At 43.0% G+C, this 20,654-nt stretch overlaps 1 protein-coding gene across 8 annotated transcripts; it reads right to left on the bottom strand.

Annotated features, from left to right (window-relative positions):
* Positions 1 to 68: 68 nt before the first annotated feature.
* Positions 69 to 19,325, bottom strand: LOC118358455 (golgin subfamily A member 3-like). Of its 8 annotated transcripts, XM_035736302.2 has the most exons (27): positions 19,278 to 19,325; positions 18,877 to 18,917; positions 17,226 to 17,308; positions 16,891 to 16,969; positions 14,056 to 14,395; positions 12,943 to 13,236; positions 11,341 to 11,453; positions 10,331 to 11,070; positions 9,953 to 10,061; positions 9,447 to 9,753; positions 9,092 to 9,294; positions 8,869 to 9,006; positions 8,527 to 8,688; positions 7,943 to 8,311; positions 7,758 to 7,835; positions 7,380 to 7,643; positions 7,099 to 7,193; positions 6,691 to 6,907; positions 6,348 to 6,491; positions 5,846 to 6,043; positions 5,568 to 5,684; positions 5,216 to 5,355; positions 4,858 to 4,990; positions 4,500 to 4,622; positions 4,183 to 4,347; positions 2,593 to 2,750; positions 69 to 2,248 (listed from the first exon to the last, which is right to left on the bottom strand). In XM_035736302.2, the coding sequence occupies exons 5-27, from the start codon at positions 14,228 to 14,230 to the stop codon at positions 2,056 to 2,058; spliced, it is 4,635 nt and encodes a 1,544-aa protein (XP_035592195.1). In that variant the 5' UTR covers positions 14,231 to 14,395; positions 16,891 to 16,969; positions 17,226 to 17,308; positions 18,877 to 18,917; positions 19,278 to 19,325; the 3' UTR covers positions 69 to 2,055. The 8 variants fall into 8 exon arrangements, with proteins under 8 accessions (XP_035592195.1, XP_035592196.1, XP_035592198.1 ...); XM_035736303.2 differs by lacking the exon at positions 16,891 to 16,969; XM_035736305.2 differs by lacking the exons at positions 16,891 to 16,969; positions 19,278 to 19,325 and adding an exon at positions 19,131 to 19,200.
* Positions 19,326 to 20,654: the final 1,329 nt, after the last annotated feature.

Raw genomic sequence — 20,654 nt, 5'->3', positions numbered from 1 at the left:
TGACTAATCAATTATAAATACTACAGCCTACCCATCAAATGTTAGGGAATTAAATAACGGACAATTGATGAATAGTGCAACTTTATGAGAAATACAATATCTCCCAATATACATTTTATATATTGAACAGCAAATACAGCAATGTTTATGTACAGAACTCATTTATCCCTGCTCCATGTACCAAGCAAGGTTATGTATTCAAATATATAGGTAACAGTGAAAGGTAGCTTGGAAGATGGTGAATCCAACATTGACTAAGTCAACTAAGTTTGAACAGATTGTTACAAACCCTTCTTCAAAAACACAGTATGGAGCGCCATTAGTTATTACCAGTCAACTGAACACAGCTTTCCCTTCACAGATGTAATAAGCATGTTATTACAGTGGTTAAAAATAGTCAATTTACTTTTGACTGGCAAGATACAGGTTGTCTGGACATGAGTCTAACGGCATACAAAACATCAGTTACATTACACCTGCATGTGCTGTAGTTTATGTCCATTGCGGTCTACATTTTGACTTTTAACAGTTGTCAGTTTGAATAAATATGCTTTGCAAGTTGCATATATCATCCTCAAATGTTTTTACTCATCACACTATTAGATAATGATCAAAGTAATTCAATTATAGGAAAAAGTAGAGAAAATGAAGTCTATTATATTAACCTCTGCAAAGAATAAAACAGTTTTCCTGGAGAGCAAATTAACCTCAAAAGGAATTAAACAAGCAATTCCAGGGTGGGCATTCTGTAAATATGAAACCATAGTAACAAAAGATAATACATTTGAGTGCATCTCACTCATAGAAGTAGTAACATTGTGTAATAGTTCTTACATCTTCCCCTCCCTCATAGTCAGTTACAGTAAGTTCTTTCTCCTTAAATTGTGCAACATCAGTTGAGACTACCCAAATATTTAACATTAAACCATTCGGTTTGGAACTGCAAGCAGCTTAATCATACACCATAACCTACATTACATCTTGCACACCCACTTTCAACAGAAATAATGATACGTTCATTCGTAACATTTAGTCCTTTAACAGCATACAAAATACTCCTCATTAAGGCTTTGCCACACACATTACTACAGTCCAAGCCAGCCAGTTACACTCCCAATTTCATACATAGTTGAGAAGACTTAAGTTTCCACAAAGTTGCAGAGCCCACAATGATATGTTGATAGCAAGCTTTAAAAAAGAACAAGCAATTAAAAACCGAATAGATTGATGTCAATGAAATTAACAAATGTGAGGCGTACTAAAAAGGAGAATGATATTGATTCAAACAGTTTGAAAGCCAAAGGGGCATTTGACCAGATGATTCCCTAAATCCCAAACCAACCCCGAGCCTACAACCTGAGAAACTTGTGTAGATCAGAGGGGGAATATGGTTATTGCTTCACCGTGCCTTCCTATAGGCCTAGTAAACATTTTGCCATATTGTTAGCACTAATCCAATCAGATTTACAGGATTGTCTAAGTTGAGGGACTATGGGTCAATTTGGATTTAAACATAAGTTTATGGAATGAGTGGCTCCTCTCATTCGCAGGCACAGAGGAATGGAAGAACAGTAAGAGGGACTACAGTATGCTTATCCATTTCTGCAGGCTTTAAAACGGACTCATTTATCTTACATGAGAAAGTATATCAAAAGTACCAGTATGCGTAAACAAACTTCTAGCTACAATAATTAAACCGGGGTATTAGTGAATTTGTATTGTTTGAAAGATACTTGAGAATAGGCCTTACTTGGTGTCTATGACTTCAAAACAAAAGACTGGTGGAATCCTCTAACAATGTAGTTGTCACTCATTTAAGATTCAATATTGTCATTCCTGAATTGTAAATAAATAAATATGACAGCCATAACAAAAATAGACAAAGTCCAAATAAAAATTAAAGCTATGGTATAAGTATAAATTACTTTATCCAACCACTGTGTGCTGATAATAATGCCAAATGTTGGCAGCAATTGATAAGAAATGGAGAGAAAAAAGAAAAGTGCCCTTGTGGATAAAACTCCACTCTGTGCGTCTGCCTGAGAAAGTGCTGCATTACGATGGCTGTGCCTCCTCCGCTCCTCCGTTACGGTCCACCTGGTTTAGAGGGGGAGCTGTTATGGAGTCATTCTCCAGCGGCACCCCCAGTCGAGTCAATTCCTCCTCTGCGTTAGTCCATGACGTCATGGACTCGTGCACGGTGACTGTGTGCTCCTCCATTTGTTTCTGAAGGTTGTCCATCTCATGCCTGCATGAAACACAACATTCACTTTAGTGTACTGGCATTTGATTCCTAATAGATAAATTATAATACACCATCCACATGTGAGAAAAATACCTTTAGAGTAAAGGATTATGCATACATTCCTATTATTTGTCTTTCATTATGGTCATCACAAAACACACAAGCTATTTTGAGTAACATGAGCTACAAAAGCATATTATCCATTCTCAGTTTACAACCGCTATAAATGGTGCAGTGAAATGATTGTGCACTAGCTCCCTCAACATTGCAGTACAATAACTAATAATCAAAAGTCCAATAAAACAGGTTTCCATTCCCAGAAGTTAGACATGATGGTGAGTTCTTACTTGAGCTGGCGCAGACAGTTGTGCAGGTTATTGAGGGGCTCCTTGTTGACGGAGGCAGAGGGCTTGAGCAACTCATCCAGTAGGGAGGCAGGCACAGGGCAGTCTGGGATCTTCACCGGGGTCACTGGATTTGATGGGTTCGATGGCTCCATCCTCTGCTGCTCAATGAGGAATACAGCGCAAAAAGAAAACTCAGCATAGTGTGATAGTGTCTTCAGAAAGTATTCAAAACCTTCAGCTTTCTCAAAATGTTGCTGTGCTGTAGCCTGAACTACCAATGCAATTGAGTCACTGGCCTACACACAATACCCCATAATGTCGAGGGGAATTATCTTTAGAAATGTTTACAAATTAATAAAAAAACAAAAAGCTGAAATGTCTTGAGTTAATAAGTATTCAACCCTTTGTTATGGCCTAAATAAGTTAAAGAGTAAACATTTGCTTAACAAGTAAAATAAGTTGCATGGACTCACTCTGTGTGCAGCAATAGTGTTTAACATGATTTTTGAATGACTACTTCATCTCTGCACCCCACACATACAACTAATTATCTGTAAGGTCCCTTATTCGAGCAGTGAATTTCAAACACAGATTCAACCACAAAGACTCGCGATGGGCACCCATTGGTAGATGGGTAAAAATGTGATAAAGTCAGACACTGAATATCCCTTGGAGCATGGTGAAGTTATTACACTTTGGATGGTGTATCAATACACCCAGTCACTAAAGATACAGGAGTCCATCCTAACTCAATTATCGGAGAGGAAGGAAACCCCTCAGGGATTTCACCATGAGGCCAATGTTGACTTTATAAACCGTTAGTTTAATGACTGATAGGAGAAAACTGAGGATGGATCAACATCATTGTAATTACTCTGCAATACTAACCTACCCCTTTATCAACCCACATACCCATGTCACACTGATATTCTGAGTCTTCTCAAAGCAATGAAGGCGCTGGATGAGTTGTATGTTCTACCTACCCTTTCTCCATTTAAAGCTGCAATATGTAACTTTTTGGTAGACCCTTTGAAAGCAAGTCTAAGAAGCGGTTGATCTGTTCTATGTGCACCATTTCTACGCTTCCCGGTTTCAGTTTAGTTTTGAGTCTTACTTTCGGTTTTGTACACCAGCTTCAAACACAATAATTTGGGTTATTGAAAATATATTTCACAGCAGTTTGTATGGTACAATGATTCTCTAAACTATGTATTGCTTATTTTGTCACAAACTGAAATTAGGCAAACTTAGAATTTTAGCAACCAGTAAATGGCAGAGATTTCTGCATATTGCACCTTTAACACCAACAATATTGAAATTACTACCACAGGAGGTTGGTGGAACCTTAATTGGGGAGGATGGGCTTGTGGTAATGGCTGGAGCAGAAAAGGTGGAATGGTATCAAATACGTCAAACACATGGTTTGATGCCATTACAGTCGCTCCATTCCAGCCATTATTAAGAGCGGTCCTCCCCTCAGCAGAATTCACTGATTACTACTGACGTAAAAATAAAACAGCGCCACACCCAACCCTGTTCTTCCTACTCAGTTTCGGCCAAGTAGCAACATTTCAGTCCCAGGTAGCTTACCTTTCGGAGGCGGTTTTGTTTGAGGTCCAGTTTGAGCTGCTGGTTCTGCAGCAGAACAGTCTTCATGCTGTTCCTCAGCTCCCCCACCTTGGCCTGCAGCATGAACTTATCCTTTCTGGTGCTGCTCAGTTCATCCTGCACAGACTCCAGCTCCACCTTAATGCTCTAGAATGCAGAGCAAGGCAAAGTCAAGTACACAATGGCAACACAATGAACAATGACAGAGTTAAGGTGATCGTAAAGTATGCTTCTGTGGCTTAGATCTGTGGCGCTAGCCAGCTCTGTCCTTCCTCAGTATACTGGTTGTGTGTTTGTACCTGTAGAGCTGTCTGCAGGCTGTCCAGCTCACTCTGGCTGCACTGCTCCACCAGTTCCAGCTGCTGTCTCTGGGCCTCGATCTCCCTCTGCCTCTGCTCCACCTCCCACTTCAAATCCTCAACCTGGAGGAGAATATAGTCAAGTCAGTGACCGATGTCTCTTTCAACAAACAACTTCCTTATTCAAGGTCCTGGGTTGTGTTCAGTAGGGCACACCATTTCAAAACAGAAATGTGCGTTCTTATTGCAAAAGTTCAGGCAGTACCTCCCCGTTTCAAACATTTCCTCCCTACTAAACAGGACCATGGTTGTGTCTATTGCGTAATATTGCGTAACGTTGTGTGGTATAGCTAGCTACCTCCTGGTTGGTGAGGGGCTGCTTGCTAAGCTGTTCATCCAGCTGTTTCTGGAGGATCTGGAGCTGGGAGTGGGCCTCTGATAGCTCCTCCTGGAACCTGGACACCTCCTGAGAGTGTTTCTCATCCTGAGCCCTATGGAGGGGAAGGAAAGGATGTTAAGGTGAAACAGGGTTAAAATCAAGGAGAGACATAAGATAAAAACTAAAAGAACTTGGCGCAAGACAGGGTTACTACTTAAAATACAAGGACCGAGCATGCCCCAATGATTCCATCAACTAATAAGGCTAATCAAAATCTTCTCTTAATCTTAATAAACATCGCAGCATCATTAACTATAAACTGCAAATTAAGGCTCACTGTAGTTTGTGTGCCTCGCTGTGCAGGGCTTTGACCAGCTCTTCTTTGGCCAGCAGGTCCTTCTTGATCTCACACAGCTCCAGCATGGCTGCCCTGTAATGCCGCCTGTTGTGGGCAGCCTCTGCCTTAGCTGCTGCCACCTAGTGGACATAACACACATTTACAGTCAGTCTCCAAAGGCTTCATTGAGTGCATTACAGTATGCTACAATGTGGTAATGTAATGACTATGTTGTGGCTGGGCCAGTCTGTCGCCTTCACTTCAGGGGCTTGTATGTGTATAATGTGTTACAATGTGTTAATGACGACAGATAATGACTATGTTGTGGCTGGGTCAGGTTAGGGGTCTTTACCTGCTCTTTCAGGTCCTTGACTTTGGCTTTTTCTTTCTCCAAGGCGACCTGTAGTGTCTGGACCAGCTGTTTCATCTGTTGGTCTTCCTCCTCTTTGCGTTTTAGTACAGCTTGCACCTGTGGAGAAGGGCAAGGAAGAGAAAAAAAAGTTTGTTAGCTTTTTAAATAAAAAAAAAGCAACCACTGACTCAAAATGGTGTTACTTTACCCACATGGGTAAAGCTATTTAATTGATCAGTGATCGAAGTAACTGAGAATGTAAGATTGAAGCCTTTCACCTGGAGGTTGAGCTGGACCAGGTCGGCCTCCCTCTTGGCCAGGGCAGTCTCTAGAATATTGGTATGCTCCCGCAGTGCATTATGGGACTGCCCTAGTCCCGTCAACTTCCCTTTCTCATGCTCCAGCTCCAGGGATAATTTCTTGTTGGCGTCTTCCAGTCGTCTAATCCTCCTCTTGAAGCATCGCGCCTCCTGCAGCTATGGATAAACAAGATAGATACCTTGATTGTAAAATTGTCTAAGAAGCACAAGAACCATTGGATGCGAGTAATTTTCAGAAGGGTTGGGATAGTAAAACATTTCTGTTGGACATTTGTGGACAAGGGACAATAAATTAATCTTCTCTTCTCTTAATTGTCATTTGCCAGAGTCTCTCACATCGGACTGGTGGTGTACTTATAGCCTGATTAAACTAGACAATGTAAAGCAATGGTGAAACGCAGCAAAATCGGTTTCGATGCCAGGATAGTGTATTTAGTTGTCGTCGCCCAGACTGTCCCACCTCATCTTCTAGCTCCATTACTTTCTCCTGTAACTCTTCCAGCTCAGTGCTGGTGAGGGAGATGACCTCCTGTAGCTCCTTCTCCAGCATGGCCTTGCTGTAGCTCACAGCCTGGTGTTCACTCTGCAGAGCCTTAATCTTATCCTAGAACAAGGAAGAGGTTTAGATCAGCATTCAAACATCACAGTTGGCTACGGTTGTGCTGTAATCTGTTATTAGTATGGCCACAAGTTTTTCCTGACCACATGATCTGACCAGAAACAAACTCTGGACCCTAGTTCCTGGTTGTCATGTGATCAGGAAAAACTCTGGGTCCTGATTATGAGGTTAGTACTGAATGTACCTGCAGGGCCTGGTTGTTGCCGCCGTCTGAGACCTGGGCCTTGAGTTTGACCAGCTCTGCCTCGGTGGTCTCCTTGTCGGCCAGGGCCTCTTGGAGCCTGCGACTCAGGATGCCCACTGCGTTCTCATAGGCCTTGTGCTTGGCCTTCATATCTTTCTGCGCGCTGGTCAAATCTGTCCCCAGCCGCTTCATTCTCACCTTCTGTTCTGAGATGGCCCTGAGAGAGGAAAATAAAACAATTAGACACATTAGTGCACATCTAAAGCAATCTGAATAAAATTGATTATCCTGTCTGAGTAAGAGAGTTTATGCCATTTACACAGATTCATAGTAAATCTGTTTGGGTCAGTACTATGGGAACCAAGCTAGTTACAGAAGTCTGTCTGGCTGTAGAAATGTGTGTCTCACTTCCTGGCTTCAGACTGCATCAGGTCCACCTGTTTCTTCAGGCCCTCATTCTCCTCAGTCACTGCTGCTAGCTGGCTCTGGTCAAACTGCAAGGACTGTGGAGGGACATCAAACACACACAATGATTATAATCAAATGCCTATCAAATATAGAGTACTGCATTTTTAAAAGAAAGACAAGGTAAGGCAATGGGATGTCATGCAAGTACTGTCATGAGAGTAATGCAAAGAAACACCAAGAGCTACTAGAATGTCAGGCTTGTGTAGGACAGGGTCATGAACCTGTATCTGAGACTCCAGCTGATCCCTCTCGGTCTGCACAGACTGCAGGTGGTTCTCCAGGCTGTTCATTTGCTGCTGGACCCGGACCACTTCCGTCTGCAGCCGGCTCTGCTCCAGCTCAGCTTTCTGTTTCTCCCCATGGGCCTCCAGCAGCTCCTGCTTCAGTCCCTTCACCTCTGACACCAGACGCTTCTTAGTTGACTTCAGCTCGCTGATGAGCTGCTCCTTGGAGCTGGCATCCCGCCGATATGCCTCCACCATCACCTGATGGGTGAGAAATGGGAAGAGGTGTAAAGAGACGAGTCCTGTGTGTGAATGTGCATGTGTACACACAATCCTTCAAAAACAAAGGTTTACAGGATAGGGAGTGACAAGCACCTTTTGCTGCATGAACTGCTCTTTCAATTTCTGAGCTTGTTTCTTCAGGGTGCCATTATCCTGCTGCAGAGATCCAATCTAAAAAGAAAATGGCGTTTACTTTCTACTTAAGCGCAAACATGTTGCTCAACAGCCATAGAAGAGTGGGATTAGACCCTCTGGCTCCATGGTGGTTTGTTTCTCACCTGTGAGGATTTGACTTGGACCTCCTGCCTGAGCTGATCAAGGACATCTGAGGCCACCAGCACCTCCTCCCCCAGCCTCTCCGCCCCCTCGTCCAGCTGACTTTTATCAGCTCTGGCCACCTGGAGGGCCACCTCCAGCACGATCTTCTCATTCTGCAGGTACTGGATGTTCTCATCCTTGCCGTTGGTCTCTGTCTGCAGCTCTGCCAGCGTAGCCTCCAGCTCGAGGTAGCGGGCCTCCAGCTGGTTGATGGACTGCTCTTTGGTGTGAAGGCTCTCCTGAGTGGCTGTCAGCTGTCTCATAAGCTCCAGATGCTCCTTCTGGAGGGACTCCAGCTGCAGGTCCTTCTGGGATAGGGTCACCTTCATCTGTGGAGGACACAGAGAGTGGTTACATGAGGCAACTGTTGCTCCCAAATAGCAAAACAGTGAGCGGACATTGACTTTCTCTCTACGTATTGGACTTTGTTTTTGTCTCACTCCTGATATTTTTGTAGATGTGTGTAAAACCCCTTCCTTTCATTGATTTTAAACAACTTCCCCTGAATGGCAAATTACCTTAATTTGAACAATTAATTATTTACCTGCTCTAGCTCTCTCTCCAGAGAGCTGGCGGTGTTGGCCAGCTTCTGTAAGTGCTCTCGCTCCTCCTCAAACTCGTCCAGTTTGTGCTGAAGGTCGTCCTCCACCATGCTCTTGGCATCCTGTATCTGCTGATAGGCAGCTTCCTGGGTCATCATGTCAGCCTAGGGCCAGAGGGAGGGGAGAGGTCAGAGAACACACTGCTTAATAACCTCAATTCTAACACTGAATCTTTGTCAGTAAATCTTTTACTTTTTTTTCAGTAAAATTAAACAAACCATAACACAATATAAACACCAATCACACAACCTGTCGTATTTTCATAATTTTAAAAGGGGACAGACCTCAATACTCTGCAGCTGTACAGCAATGCGCTCCTTCTCTTTGATTGAGCGATGCTGGGTTTGTGTCAGCTGGTGGGACAGAGTCACGTTCTCCAGCTTCAGGTGTTCCAAGGCACCAATCTGGGTCATCTGCCCAGCCTGGAAAAAACAAGTCAACTCCCTAACACATCAACTCCGTAACATGTCAACTCAGTAGAAGCAAGATACAGACAGACAACCTTACCTGCATGTTGGCCATTTCGCCCTGGAGTCGGACCCGAGCCTCCTGGGCCAGCGCTAGCTGCTGCTGGTACCACTGGCGGACCTGCTGCAGCGAGATGATCTCTGCCTGGGAGGTCTTCAACCTGCTCTGCAGGGTGGTGCGCTCTAGCTGGACGTGCTGGAGCTGAGTCTGGAGACCACCCATCTGCTGACGTAACTCCTGAACTGAAGGAGACCACCACCATAAGAAATAATTCACAAAATTTGACAAATGTATTGCAATCATAAATACCCCAATATTGTATTAGTATTGCTGTGAGGAGATGCTGATGTGAAAGTATGATGCCCATACTAGGCTATCCATCCATCCAACTCACCAGCGTTATCCCTGGAGGTCACATTCTGCTGCATCTCCTCTACCTTCCCCATGAGTCTCTGGTATTGCTCCTCAGCCACCTGCAGATCGTTGCCCAGCGAGGCCAGGCCAGCGTTCTTGCTCTCCAGGTTGCCCTGCAGCTCCACCATGGCCCTCTCCAGCTGGAAGCAGCTCTGGCGCAGGGTGGACACTTCCTTGTTGAGGGAGCTCTGCTTCTCTTGGCTGGCATGGGACTGCTCCACCTGGGCCTGCAGCTGGGCATTGACTGTAGCCAGCTTGGCCTGGAGCTCAGTCTTCTCTTTCAGAGCCTGGAGAGGATACGGGGAAAGAGGGTGAGATCTCCAGTATTCCCAACGGCTTGTGCAGGGAGGGATTGTAGGGTGTTCGCCTAGCTATTCCAGTGAAAGTAAGTAAGTCTCAACATGTGGTAAGTTGAGTGGTAATTACCTTAGCTGATTCTATGTTAAGAGTATAAGCCATCATAGACACACCCCGTTTGTTAGTTACCTGGTTGGCCTCAGAAGACAGAGACTCTAGCTGGCCCTCCAGTCTCATCTTCTCCTTCAGAACCTGGAGCATTTCGTCATGTCCCATCACGGAGCTCTCCAATGACACACTACAGGAAATTAACAATTGAACAGGAAACAAGAAATTGTCCAATTGTGTGCTACTGGAACATTCAAGCAAATTCCAACAATTAAATTGTAAATTACTGGAAGGTAATGCTGATTCATCGTATAATAGCAGTGTCCAAAAGCTGACTTATCGTCCTTGTTTATTTAGCTCGAGTATGCAACGTGCTTATGTTATTTACTAGTACTACACCAGTCAGTCTATGTGTTGCTATGTGCTATTACAGAAGAGCTGTGTGCTGGTCAGGTGTACCTGCTGGAGAAACTGTCCCTGCGGCTGCGTGGTCCCCCGGTCCCCTCCCTGTCCTGCTCCAGCAGGTGCTGTTCGTCGCTGGCAGCCTGCAGCACCTCCTGCAGTGATGGGAAGTTGCCCATGGCCTCCGGAATGATCTCCCTACCCTCCACCATGTAGTTCCCTCCTCTCTGCCTGCCCACTGCTTCAGCCAGCATGCCATAGATCCCAGTACCCCCGGCGGAGGTGGACACGCTGCTGTAGGTAGAGCTGTCATCCCCATCGACACCAGGCCGCGACCCCATACCCGACTCGCTGCCGGCATCCATTTCCGAGGTGTTGTCCTGGAGAGACATTGATGACCCCAGCAGAGCCTCCAAAGAGGTCATCTCCACGGAGCCAACCTCTGACATCATGCTGACCTCGGACAGGGTGGATACAGAGCTCAGGTTGGACCCCAGGGAGGAGTCTTCAGACGTTCTGAACCCACCACCATCATTAGTGCCCCCTACTGGCTCGAGGGTCTTGTAATCGGCCAGTGAGTGGATCTTGCTGGGGCGGGGTGGTCGTGACTTTCTTTCCTTGGCTGGTGGAATGCCCAAGCTGCCCAGCTTAGGGCCCCGGGGGACGCTGGTTCGCAGGAAGGAGTACTCGGTGGTCATGGAGGTGGTGCTGGCCCGGGGAAGAACCTCTGGGTGCATCATGAGGTCTGGGTCCAGAGTGCTGAACCCACTGCGGCTCTTTGGGGTGGAGCGGTAGGACTGGAAGAGGAGAGAGATGGCGTGAGAATGAGCAGAAGGCGTAGTCTACTTCAGCCCAACATTCAGGACTTCAAAAACCAGGCCATTCAACTGAGACTAATAGAGGATAATTTTTATAGGTGGTGGATAGCAACAAAACTAGGCATTATGGACTGCCATGCAACAAATAATAGGGAGAACACTTCTGCTTTAAATTCATGTGCAGCTTGTAACTGACAGCTTTATCCCGATGAATGTATGCCTGGTGACTGATGCTGTTCACACACTCACCGTCTCCTTGTGCCTTTGCACTCTGTACTGTTTCAGCTGCTCCTCCAGCCGTCGGCGAGCATCACGGCGGATCTTCTCCTCATTCTCCATCTCCAGTGATGGCTCTTTGTCAGCTACAGGAAGAGCAGGTTTAACATAAGAAATAGAAGGCCCTCACTACACCCCTATACAACACAGAATAGGTTAACAATACCTAGGACATTGTCATACAAGCAAACGATTCATTTTAGAAGGAAACCCCAACTACGTGTGCTAACACTACTTCGTCCCTACAGTTCAGAGCCATTTTAAAATTTGAAACGAGAGTGCTTGTATGACATTGTTATCCATCCACTATGGTTAGGAGTGAAGCTGCATGCAACCCAGTCCTAACAATGTCATACGAGTCAGACTCAATCCATTTATTAGTCAGTCCACTCCAAAGATCTTATTTTCAGGTTAGTAAAGTTTGACACAAAATAGTATCCAAACAGATTGTTTTTGGCTTGCGTGGTTAGTGAGTTTACAGACAGCAGGTGATATTCCTGATTGATGATTCTCTGACTGCAATTGGCCAGGTGTGCTGATGATCAACCATGAGGTGTCAGTCAGTGCAACTTAGAAGTTAGCATGAGGACTTCCTGATTGCAGCATCATTTGAAGCAGAATGTACTATGAATGGAACAGAAAATGACACTATAAAAGAGTTTAACCATTTTTTCTCCCCAATTTTGTGGTATCGAATTGGTAGTAGTTACAATTGTCTCATCGCTGCAACTCCCGAACGGACTCGAGAGAGGCGAAGGTCGAGAGCCATGCGTCCGTCAAAACACAACCCAACTAAGCCGCACTGCTTCTTGACACAATGCACAGCCAACCCGGAAGCCAGCCGCACCAATGTGTCGGAGGAAACACCGTACACCTGGCGACCTGGTCATTGTGCACTGCGCCCGGCCCACCACAGGAGTCGCTAGTGCGCGATGAGACAAGGATATCCCTACCAGTCAAACCCTCCCTAACCCAGATGACGCTGGGCCAATTGTGCGCCGCCCCATGGGCCTCCCGGTCACAGCCGGCTGCGAAAGAGCCTGGGCTCGAACCCAGGATCTCTGGTGGCACAGCCTTAGACCACTGCGCCACCCGGGAGGCCGACACTATAAAAGAGTTAATGTGACACTGTAAACATTCTATGGGGGAGTGGTTAGCCTTTCACATTCAACAAAAAGCTTGAGATAAAACAAGCTGTATTCTGTTATGTAACGAATAAACTTAAAGAAAAAAAAAATACTTTGCATATCATGGTATCCTGAAAGCCTAGACCATCATCCAAAACATTCACAACAAACCACACAAGTAAAGGATTATTTCAAATAGAGCCACTAAGTTCCCAACAAAAGCTCCAAGACCCAAATCAAGAAACAAAGTAAGCAACTAAAACCACTAAAGCACATATCCACTGGATCCCTCTCTTAATTGGAGCATAGTAAGCACAGGCAAGGTAATTAAAATATGGGATGGGGAACTAAATAAGTCAGCCTCTGAAGCAACATCCCAGAGCAATAGGTGGTTAAAATACACGGGGGGGGTGGCACTCACTGCAAGTACAGGTTACAGTATGCTTACACAATTCAGTCTCCTGCATAGGCATACTCAGTCTGAGTGACTGCAATGCGTCACCCTTGTGAGCAGGGCCCACAGCACTAGCTCCCTCAGACTTCTCTAGCATGGGTGGTGGGATAGCGGCCACACCTTGGGATGGCTCTTTGGACTGGGGACTGACAGGTGGGCAGGTGCCTTGGGCAGCAGGGGGCGACGGAGGCGGCAGGGGGCCATTTAGACGGCCGTCCCCTCCTGCGCCTGGCCGCGGGCCCTCTGCCACTCGTTCTCCATTTGGCACCACGTCTGCCTTAACAAAACCTGCAATGAGGGAGGGAGGGGGGGCAGTAAAGTATTTAGTTTCCGGCATACATCCATCCAGTTTTGCATTTCACAACACAATGAGGGTAGATTGTGATATACTTGAGATTTTTAAAAAAGGACTAGGAGGCAAGGCTCTTTTGAATTACTTAAAGTCTATTGTGGCTTTCACGGGTAACAGGTCAATCAAGCTTTGTCAAGCCAGAATAACAGTTTGATACTATGCATTTTGTCATTTTTATTGAAGGCGAGATGTGTAGGAATAACAACGGCATGCTAATATGCCTTAGTGCAGTTGAGGTGACTATGAAGTGAGTGGCATGTGGGTCAGTTATGAGGCAAGGCTCAGAGCTGTGTCCAGACAATTCTGCAATTGCACACAAGTACAAAGAGCGATATCCTGAGGTGGCCGAGTAATGACCTTTTCTCTGGCCGGTCGCACACAAGCATGTCATGCACAGCTTGGAAAGATACTGGCGGAAGACAGAGGAATTCCCTCCATATAAGGAGTTCCTATTACTGCAGATTCCCCACAACAATAACAATATTTTCACAATTATGTCATGTGAACAAAATACAAACATTCAGTTATGCTTTGCTATCCTTTAAGTTAGTTTAGAGCTCATTTTAAATAAATTGTTCTCTTACAATTAACTGGTTGAAGAACACACTCCATTGTTTGATGAGAGGATGGAATTATTAAATCAGTCAGCAGTAGCTCAGAGTCTGACAGTTTGCCTAGAATTACTACATTAAAATACAAAGCAAATCACATCACTTGAGGGGCAGGCTAGGGCATTTAGTAGGGCAAGAACTCACCATTAAGAACATCCCCTGATGCTGTCGGCTTCTCCAGCCCTCCTTTCTTCAGTAGCTGAGCGTCACTCACCACAGAATCAGCACCACCGTCTTTGGACTGTGGTACCAGGTCTAGTTGATGGATTTCTACATTGGTTGTCTCCATCTCAGCAATGACTGAGTTGTGGTTTTCCATTCACATACAGAATAAAATGTTGCACTGGAGCCCATGGAAGGGATATGGTAGTCATAGGGTGTAGCTATAATCCTTTCAAAACCTTTTCATCCCGTTCGCTCAGAGTAAAAGCTTGAATGCAATGCAATTCAAGCATCCAAGGACACCCCAAAAAAATGGTCTCACCTGAAAATGTAGAACATTAAGGTTTAGTTAGAATGGCAATTATAAAGTATTCAGTCTGATCAACGACAGAGTAATCTCAATGCCAACTTGAGGTAATCTGACAGGATTTTCCACCATGATGGTGTAGTGCGGATGTAGACAAATAAAAAGCGTGGCCTGCATTATTTATTAATACCATTGAAAATGTATTAGTGGTGGGCATTCTGAGTCTTTTCTGTGAGCTGGAATCTTTGGCTCAGTTCACCTAAAAGAGCTGTGAATTTGGCTCCCAAACACCTCTTCAGCAATACTTAGAAATTGACATAAAACCATGAACAAATTGTGAATCTCTAATTTAATGCCTAAATGTTGACTACCATTATGTAAGTGAAATGTCAGTTAAAATACATTTTTATATGGCTAAATGAGATGAAAAGTTGGTCATATGCACAGCCTTAAAGACGTAGGTGCCGGGCTAATAAAGATAACTTGTGAACAGTAAGGCCCGCACACTGTTTATGCTCCCAATGCACTGCTTTATTGACAATGCTTATTTCTCTATAAAATTATTAAATGGCCTGCAAAAAAAATGTTTACTAAATGTAACACGGGAAAATAATTGCTTGGACCAGAATGAGGCTCTCTCCCCACTATACTGTTTATGCACTGAGGAATGGCCATAAATTATCTGCAGACAATCTCAAAAAGCAATAGTAACAGTATGCAAATGAGGGAGCCAAATGAACGGCTCTTTCACATTCGGTTCACCCCCCCAAAAAAATTGGTTGTTCGCGAAGGAACGGCTAATCACAAATGTAATAAAGGTCTTTATTTTCAATAGATTTGGTAAAATGTTCTGACCAACTGGGAGAATGTGTACTGGAAGAACAGCTCCACTAAGCAATGGCTAAAGCTGTCTAGCTAACAAGCTAAGTGGATTTAGTTAACGTTACAAAAAACATATATAGCTAGTGAAATTCATTGACTAACTGACTTTGTAAATTGCAATCAAATAGCTACAAGGCTAATCAGTCTTGTATAAAAACAGATAGCTATTCGGCAGCTTTACCACACATTCATTGCCTTGCTTATTTCCCAACTTGTAGGAAGCCAGCTAACACCATTGCTAACTAGCCAACTGCAATGACAGCAGCAGCCTCGACACAAGGTAACTTTAGCTGGGTGGTTAGCTCGTTAGCCAGCTAAACATACATATGGTAAGTTGGTTAAGACATGTAAAACAATGTGTCTGTTATGAAGATGGCTGGCCTTTAAAAATGTTAGTAACAAGCTAGTTAGTTCGCGGTCTCAACAGATCAAGCAAAGACAGCCTAACGTTACGTTTGCTCATTAGCCACATACATAGCCAACACGGGACTATAATTGTTCTACACCCCGATATCACACCAGTTCACGAAGTTCTGTAATGTATAAATCGATGCAGGTTGTGAAATTATTAAAAGGCTTAAGAAATAACCAATATTTATTTCTGACATGACAATCGTTGAAATGCACAGAAAATGTTTATAAAGCCAACCTTTTTCAGACGCCTCTTCGTTCTGCTTCTACGTGGCTAAATGGGTTCCATTATTTTACGTGTCCGACGAGAAACAGGATACTTGACATCGTTTTGTGAATTGATGTCTACTAACACGTATTAAATAATTGTATTTTGCATTTATATATATTACTTATTTTTTTTGTAACAAATTATGTATAAATAAGCCTATGCTTGGAAATGACATACATTCAAATGTCAAAAATGTCAGACAAGTTGCTGCCCGAACTGTTATAATGAACGGACACTCGCCCCTTCGTAATTATCAGAAAAACATTGAATCCCTCTGGCGGTCGTGAAATAAAACTGCGACCTCGAAACAGAAATTCTAGCTACAATATTTGCAGTATTGTCAGAACTGTAACAAAATTTAAGGAAACCCTTTATTTCTGTATCCCCATAAAATAAACAAGGTTGCAGTGTGTATAACTATGCGGATGCTTTACTGCCATTATGATGTATTATGCAAAAAAAGGTCTTTGAACATGCAAGATCGTTTATAATTAATTAATGGTTAAGAACAATCATTATCACTAAACTAAAATTACTGATCAAAGATCTAATCAATTGACTATTGCAAATTTTTGAAGGTGTCTAAAATAAATCACCAACACCCATTATCGAGTAGCTAATTAGGCACCCAGTTGGAACATGACATACAGCTTATTGACAAATAAGCATATTTTAATCAACCAACCGTTGCTCAATAGTATTGTAATACAAAATTCATTTAAAAATATCTATTTCATCATTAAGATTACTTTATTGGTCAATTGCGCCGAAGGTCCAATACAAATCTGATTTCTGCATTTAACCCAACCGATAGACAGGTGCGGGGTGCTGTTGTGCGTGTTTGAAAAGCAAAATAAAAGGAAACTTTTAAGACAAATTAAAATAAAGAGCTTGTCTTGTCTTTTCTCCGACAAGTCACAGCATCTGTGCAGGTAGGTCTACATACAATAAGTGGAAGGCAGCACTGCCCTGTCTTAACAGGCTACTGTGCGGTAGACTATGCTGTCATCAGGTGGAGCTGCTGCCTGTTAGAGCGGGGAAACAGACAGACAAGTACTGGTGAAAAAGGACTACGAATGTTGCTATGATGGAATGTATTGTTTGGAAGTTGATAGTGTAAAGAAGTTAGACATGACATTATGTTTAAACAATCAAACCTTACTTGTATTGCTTCTACTGTATGTAGCTTAATTATTAACACAATGTGTGGCTATGGATAGAATACACAGCTGGATAAGTAACAGTTCACAACAAAGTTCATCGGAACAGCAGCAGCCTTACCCTGGTCTGTACTTTTGTCAGGTCATGTTCTTTAGGATGACAGTGCTGTATGTCACGTAATCATTGTCAATAAATGAGTCCTGCTGGTAAAAAGACAACTGGAGGTTAACACCACAACTCTGTGAGACCCAAGCCTAGATCCAAACGATGAAAAACATTTATTAGGCTACACTTCATAAATACTTTGAATAGGCCTCTGATTACAAAAAATAATCTTTTTTTTTTTGCCAAGAGCATGTATGTTTAGAAAACTGGGAAGGAATACAAAGTATATTGAAAGTAGGTGATTACAAACAGGTGTGGTTCCTGACCTTAGAGCTTTTTATGTCTCTATATTGGTTTGGTCAGGGTGTGATTTGGGGTGGGCATTCTGTTCCTTTTTTATATGTTTTGTATTTCTTTTGGCCGTTATGGTTCTCAATCAGGGACAGCTGACTATCGTTGTCTCTGATTGGGAACCATACTTAGGTGGGGAAAAAGCTACCCATGTTTTGCAGGTAGTTCTGTTTAGTATTCTACACCTGACAGGACTGTTTAGTTTATTCACGTTATTTTTGTTTCAGTGTTCAGTTCAATAAAAGTCATGAACACGGCCACACTGCGCTTTGGTCTGATTCTCCCTCACAACACCCGTTACAATATTCAGAGGGTATGAATTCTTTATGAAGGCACTCTACCTAAGAAGTGTGAGACCCAACCGTGGGTCTCACAGGGTTAAGCATGAGGCACCAAATTTGTATTCACAAAACCTTGTCCTGCTTTTCGACTAACACCAGTGTTACACTAGTGTATACACCCTGATGTGATGCTGGGGAAATTGTGTTTCCATAGCTAGGGTTGACAGTGAGGACTTGTGAAAAGCAGAAACAACCTCTGTATAATCAAAACATTTGCTTTGTGAGACGATGTTAACCGAGAAGTTGTAAACTCATGTTCACAGTTAGCCATTGTTTTGCAAATGCCGCCAGAAAAGCCCCAGCGGCATGACCTTGGCATCAAGTGAAAGCAGGTCCACTGAGGCCATGGCCTAGTGAGTCCCAGGCCGTGGAGGTGGAAACACAAAAGGCTAAGGCTTTATGGTAAAACATTAGGGTATAGCCTGTGTGATTATACCAGGTTTTTATAACATTAAGATATGAACTCTACCACTCAAAGAATGTACAGTCTCAGGCTACAGAAGAACAGAAAAGCAACACAGATGTTTGTTTAAGGATATGAAATACTGTAGGTGTAGCACAAAACCACAATGGTCGGCTAAGCTAAAGCCAAATGATTCTACCGGAAACTTCTGTACCACATGGCTGAAGGTGTCAGTTAAGCTTATTCCATGATGTCACAGAAAGTTTATTATATACTGCAAAACAAGCTACTTCTGCTCTGCTTTGTCAGTGTGTTTTGAAAGACTGCTGTTTTTTTTGCTGTTTTTTTGCTCTTAGACATGACTAATATACATTTAATAGGAAGTAAATTATAGACAAAGATAGTGAGTGATGAATTGAATTATGACAGAACGAAATGTTCCCTTCTCAATATTTTACCTGCAATGCATACTCTTAAGAGATTTGAATGATCATCCAAAACCAGCACCATCTAGTCAGACTATATGAAGAAAACATATTAGAAAATATTAGAATAACGTAGCATAACTTACCACTGATGTGTTTGTGGGCTGGTCTTTGGCCTTTTCATCCTCTGAAGTAAAAGAGAGAAAGATGTCAAATGTTCTCCAATTGTAGTACTTACTAATACTTTAGATCTGAGAAGACATGTTTTTTCCAGAGGATGTGTGCATAGGTCATTCAATTGTACTTTCATGTATTTACAATTGTAGAGTTCATTCAATTATATTGTTTATTCAGTGAAATTGAACATCAGGTTTAAAAACAATAGTAAAATAAAGACTACTTTCTAAACATCTTCCAAGTGACAAAAGCACCAGCTATCACCACTGCCAACATGCCCAGAGTGTAATGCTAGTCGTGGGTGGAAGAGGAACAATGCAGTGTGGTAAGTGTCCATATTGTTTTAATAAGAATACTGAACAAAACTAACAGTCCTGAACGGTGAAGAAAAACACAGAAAATAAAATAATCACCCACAAAAGACAGGTGGGAAAAGGCTACCTAAGTATGATTCTCAATCAGAGACAACGAACGACACCTGCCTCTGATTGAGAACCATACCAGGCCAAACACAAAACCACAACATAGAAAAAAGAACATAGACCACCCACCCAACTCACTCCCTGAACATACTAAAACAAAGACATAACAAAAGAACTAAGGTCAGAACGTGACACAGAGGAATGAATAGGTCTCTCTGGGTTATGGGACTGTTGAAGGAGAGACACGTTTAAACTGTAAACTACAGTCCATGAAATATCACAGATAAATGGATGATTCAAATTATCACAGTAATATTTTATTGTTTATACATTTGTGATAAATTGGAGATACATCTGTTTATATTCAGAATAAACAACATAAGAATAAAGCTACTTATTACTGGATATGCACAGATATATTCTCGTCAGGAGGAAGGGCTACTGTAAATAACAAAATACAAGATGAATTTTTGTTAATATCTGAAAATAAAATGAATAGGCTATATTTATTTTAATAACTACTACTGTAATCCGTTTGGCATAAGTAGGTCTAAGTAAGAAATACAGCTAAACGAGTGGTAACCTCTGGTAGTCAATCTCAACACTCCCTTCAGCTTCTTGAGTTTGAAGGGTCCGTGTTTGGAGGGGCAGATGGTTGTTGAGTGGTTGGAATTTGTCCTGTTTTGTGGGATAAAAATAATTGCATTATTAATTGACCAGTGTTCCAGGAAGACACAGGATCAACTGAATATACATGAAAATAACAATAAGTATCCATGACCCATATATTTTATATAACATAAAGACAAAGTAAATGTAACTTGACAGTAAAGGACTGTTCTGCACTCATTGGTGCTAGTGGTGGGAAAATCTGGGTTGTGGTTTGTGGATCGACTGTGATGTGAACAGGCATCTTCAGGTTTCCCACACTACACCAGTACCAGACAGTATTTCTTATCTTCAGTCCACTCATGATCACCAATAAGAAATTTGTTTTGGTGGAATCCTTGATCTGTTGTAATTTCACTAATGTTCCATCTAAAGTCCCAGAATTCCACTTCACACAAGAGCCACCTTTCCTGCACCACTTCGGTTCAGGCGCAGTGCACTCTGACACGGTCGTCAGGTGTACACTGTTTCCTCTGACACATTGGTGCGGCTGGCTTCTGGATTTAATGGGCATTGTGTCAAGAAGCTGTGCGGTTTGGCTTGGTTGGGTTGTGTTTCGGAGTACACACGGCTCTCAACCGTTGCCTCTCCCGAGTCTGTACGGGAGTTGCAGCGATGAGAAAGACTGTAACAAGAAATTGGGGAGAAAAAGGGGT

The sequence above is a fragment of the Oncorhynchus keta genome, chromosome 25 (genome assembly GCF_023373465.1).
Source record: "Oncorhynchus keta strain PuntledgeMale-10-30-2019 chromosome 25, Oket_V2, whole genome shotgun sequence".
Taxonomy (NCBI): domain Eukaryota; kingdom Metazoa; phylum Chordata; class Actinopteri; order Salmoniformes; family Salmonidae; genus Oncorhynchus; species Oncorhynchus keta.
The sequence above is the reverse complement of the archived record's forward strand: the minus strand, read 5'-3'. Positions and strand labels throughout refer to the sequence as shown.

Coding starts and splice junctions, on each gene's coding strand:
- LOC118358455 (XM_035736302.2), bottom strand. CDS start 14,230: ATGGAAAACCACAACTCAGTCATTGCTGAGATGGAGACAACCAATGTA. Junction 13,237..14,055: donor ATCAGGGGATGTTCTTAATG/GTGAGTTCTTGC, acceptor CCCTCATTGCAG/GTTTTGTTAAGGCAGACGTG. Junction 2,249..2,592: donor AACTGTCTGCGCCAGCTCAA/GTAAGAACTCAC, acceptor TGTTTCATGCAG/GCATGAGATGGACAACCTTC.